The 3,592-nt window shown below is 37.8% G+C and overlaps 1 protein-coding gene across 1 annotated transcript; it reads right to left on the reverse strand.

The window, feature by feature from the left end:
• Positions 1-842: 842 nt before the first annotated feature.
• LOC8280864 (protein IQ-DOMAIN 19) lies at positions 843-3,308 on the reverse strand. The gene is made up of 5 exons (XM_048378788.1): positions 3,161-3,308; positions 2,575-3,039; positions 2,228-2,464; positions 1,465-2,133; positions 843-1,220 (listed from the first exon to the last, which is right to left on the reverse strand). Exons 2-5 carry the CDS (start codon positions 3,013-3,015, stop codon positions 1,200-1,202), a joined length of 1,368 nt encoding a protein of 455 aa, XP_048234745.1. The 5' UTR covers positions 3,016-3,039; positions 3,161-3,308; the 3' UTR covers positions 843-1,199.
• Positions 3,309-3,592: the final 284 nt, after the last annotated feature.

Genomic DNA, 3,592 nt, shown 5'->3' on the forward strand with positions numbered 1-3,592 from the left:
AAATTTTGCCGCCATTGCTTCTATCACAAACGGTGCATTTTAGCTTGTAAAATGAACCGCAGTAATGAACACAACTCACTAGGTAAGTTCCCAGGAAAGACTGGAGGGTCACAAGCGAACCTCTTAAATACCAATCTCCTTAGACAGAACCTTCCCTAGATTGTAAGTATTCTTACTACTCCACACAAGCTCTTTTGCACCAAAGAAAACCTCAAACTCCTGTGAAAGATCAGGCTGAGCTCTGATACCAATTGTAGAAAAATATGAACCTGATAGAGCAAAATCACAGCTAATAATTTGAGAAAATAAAGATAAAGAAAGACAAAATACACAGTAGAACACACAGATATACGTGAAAAACCCCTAAACAAATTAGGGTAAAAACCACGGGCAATGATAGAAGAATTTTACTATAAGAAAAAATAATAGGAGTTACAAACTCTTTATTTATAAAGGAGAAAACATTAAAATTCTCTCTTTATAATAAGAGAAAAATAATTACTTAACTCTCTAATATTTTTCTCTTATTTTGGGATACTTTAATAACAAGGTAAGGCCTCTATTATATAGGCTTGGAAAGTACCTCCACATTGTTAACTTAGCAATGTGGGAGAAAATGTTCCTCAAATATCAACAGGAAGGAGGATCATGCTATCTAAGAAATGTATACATTTGTTTTGTGATTATGTAAAAATAACAAAATTTTATATTGTGAACAAGTTATAATTGTATGTTATCAATCCGTGCTTGGATTTATATAACAAGCTATGTATTACAACACTTCTATGATAAGAAATTTGGAAAGACAAGACAAATGACAATCTGGGAAAGAAAAAAAAAAATTATCACACTGAAATGAATTCTCTATGGACATAGAATTAAGCAATTAAAACTGTGTTCCAGCTAGTGAGTTCCTTTTCCTGAGGAACACGTTAATGCAAATCATGTAAGACTTCCAATTACAAAACAAAACAAGAAAAGAAAAAGATTTCTACATGGGCAGTATCAAATACACAGCTGGGTGGCAGTGAAGTAAGGAATGAAAGGTTGTGAAAAAAAAAATCTGACGGCTCTTTATGTGTTAAGAGTTCAATCTGTTTGCTCATTCTTGGCTGAAACTTGCATTATTTATTAAGTATTTTGCTTTTGATGGCAGAAATAGAAGATCCTTGCGATGGAGGAGAGGATTGCACCTTCTGCTAGTACCTATTTCCATGAACCTGCAGGATCAAAAATAATTATGCAACAACAATAAGTTTGAAATGATAGTCATATGGGATTGTATCCTAGTGGAATGCGTGGCTGCCTAGTTAGTGCAGGATTTCAGGAATTTAACTCCTCGCAATCACCTTCACCTCTAAAAATTTCCGGGTACATAAAAGAGAAAATATTCTGCGATTGTTCATAGGTATCGACTTTTTTGAAAATTTTCATGCTGTGATCTGAGGTGGAGTTGATACTTACATCAAAACCAACAAGAGTTCTGCAGTAAGTAGCGTTTGTAAGCACTGTACTGGTCGATCCGCACTCGCTATCTTTAAGTGAAACTGTTGATCTATCAAGTTTGATTGACCATGGATGTTGGTAATTCTGAGCTGTGGCTCCAACATGTGAAGATGATCTCTGCATTCTCATGGCTCTTGGCACATTCCTTCCTTCTACTGATGGCCTCCTCCTGCTTGGTTGCCTCTCGAATGCCTCTGGCCTTTGTTTTGGTGCGCTCTGCGATCGAACCTTAGCTCTTGAAGATTCAGTATTTGCCATGTAATTTGGGAACAATGGATAATCATAGGACAATGATTCTGCATATTCCGGCCTTGGGAAAGAAAATGGATCAGGTTTTGTTACGGCAGAGTAGTACTGAGGGCTGCTCTGTGCTGTGTTGAAAGAGTAGTCCTCAAAATGCCCGCTGCAGGCTCTTGGGCTCATCTCGGTTAGAGCTGATGGAGCTGGAGAGACTTGACTGTCGTCTGGCATATAATATCCTCGATTTGATGATGCATAATGTGTTGAAATTCTATGTTCCGTTTGTGGGTTGTTTGAATAGCTATTTCTGCTCTTTGTGATTCCTTTTGATTGTCCAAGATCCATCTCCACAATCTTGATATTCTCTTCCATTCCTCCATCAATATCCTTTATGTGCATCAACCAAAATTACGGATCAATCATATTGGATTATGCACTCCTGTTTAATAACAGAAATATCAGGAATTGAAAGAATACTTACATAATTCGAGTGCCTAAACCTATTATCCTGAGTTGATCTTCTGTGGATTGATTGTTTCTGGGTGGCAGGGTTTCCATCTTCAGCCATTCGGATTCTCTGAGCTCGAGCTCTAGCCTGTGCAGTTACCAATGCCTGCATACACCGCAGTGTAGTAGTGGCCTGTTTTCTTACTAGGTGACCCCTTACCAACGCCTGCAACTTCACCAATCCTTTCAAAGCACATAATGCTTTTCTTGCCTGTAAACAATACCAAAAGAAGAATTCATATTATCAAGATTCCATGTTGGAGAAGAAGTGCAATATGCTAATTGCCTAATTACAGATGTGAAATTTCAGGGATTGCATACCAAATAAGAACGAAAGAAAGCCTGAATCTTTATAGCAGCGACTTCTTCAATCGCGCTATTTCTTTTCTTGGCAGCAGCAGTTAGACGGATCACAACAGCCGCAGCCTGTGCAGCTGCCACAGCTGCATCAGCTGCTGCAACAGTAGCTGCTGCCATAGCCATTGCATGTTTATTCTCTTCATTTTCTAAATTCAAAGCAGGCTGCATCTCTGTAGGTTGTGGCACGATAGTCGGTTCTGTAGAATTGTTGTCCCTTGGAGCTGCTGCAGTAGCTGAAGATCTGCGAAAACTCCATCTCCTCTTTTCTTTCGGAGTAGTTGGTGTGTGTGAAATTGGAGTCACCGGATTTTCAATACTAGTTGAATTATGAGTAGTTGTACATTTTTCTTTTTCTTTCTTTCCTGTCAAGAAGCTTCGAATCCATTTGCCTGTTTTCCCCATCTTTGTCCAATCCTTCTAATTAAGCTTTCATTTGTATCACAGCAAGAACATGCACATGTAGAAAAAAGAAACAAATGAGAACCAGAACTTTATCCCTGCCTGTATTTCACAAGTTGCTTTCAACAGTAATAATTGCCTAGCTTACTGTTAGTACAAAATCTAATTGCATTTCTCTTTTGACAGCCCAGTCTCACCATTCCCAAATGCTGATATAGCCTTTGTCTTATCTCTTATTAGGTAATGCCAGCATGAAAAACAAGGAAGTAGAGAGGAAGCTCCTAGTTGAGCCACTTGCCATCCTCCTATATGATTATTGGAAATGGCAATATTCTTTGCCCTTGAGGTAATTTATCCTCAGCTACCTTAAATGTAAGTATTAATCTTATTGCTTTATCAAGGGTGTAAAGGTAATTGGCACTATATGCAGTCTTTTGTATTATTCTTATTTAATCAATTTGAAATAGATTTAATCTTGTAACTTCACAAAACTGAAAACGACCCTAGAAACTATTCTCAAAACCACTCAGAAAAACTCGTAGTTTAGGCATTTGCCACCTCCATTCATCCTATATGATAA

The sequence above is a fragment of the Ricinus communis genome, chromosome 9 (genome assembly GCF_019578655.1).
Source record: "Ricinus communis isolate WT05 ecotype wild-type chromosome 9, ASM1957865v1, whole genome shotgun sequence".
Classification (NCBI taxonomy): Eukaryota; Viridiplantae; Streptophyta; class Magnoliopsida; order Malpighiales; family Euphorbiaceae; genus Ricinus; species Ricinus communis.

What these genes read in the sequence shown, in the direction of transcription:
- LOC8280864 (XM_048378788.1), bottom strand. Translation starts at nt 3,015, where the DNA reads ATGGGGAAAACAGGCAAATGGATTCGAAGCTTCTTGACAGGAAAGAAA. An exon ending in CTTTCTTTCGTTCTTATTTG is followed by an intron (nt 2,465 to 2,574) that starts GTATGCAATCCC and finishes TATTGTTTACAG; the next exon opens with GCAAGAAAAGCATTATGTGC. An exon ending in GAACTCTTGTTGGTTTTGAT is followed by an intron (nt 1,221 to 1,464) that starts GTAAGTATCAAC and finishes TTGATCCTGCAG; the next exon opens with GTTCATGGAAATAGGTACTA.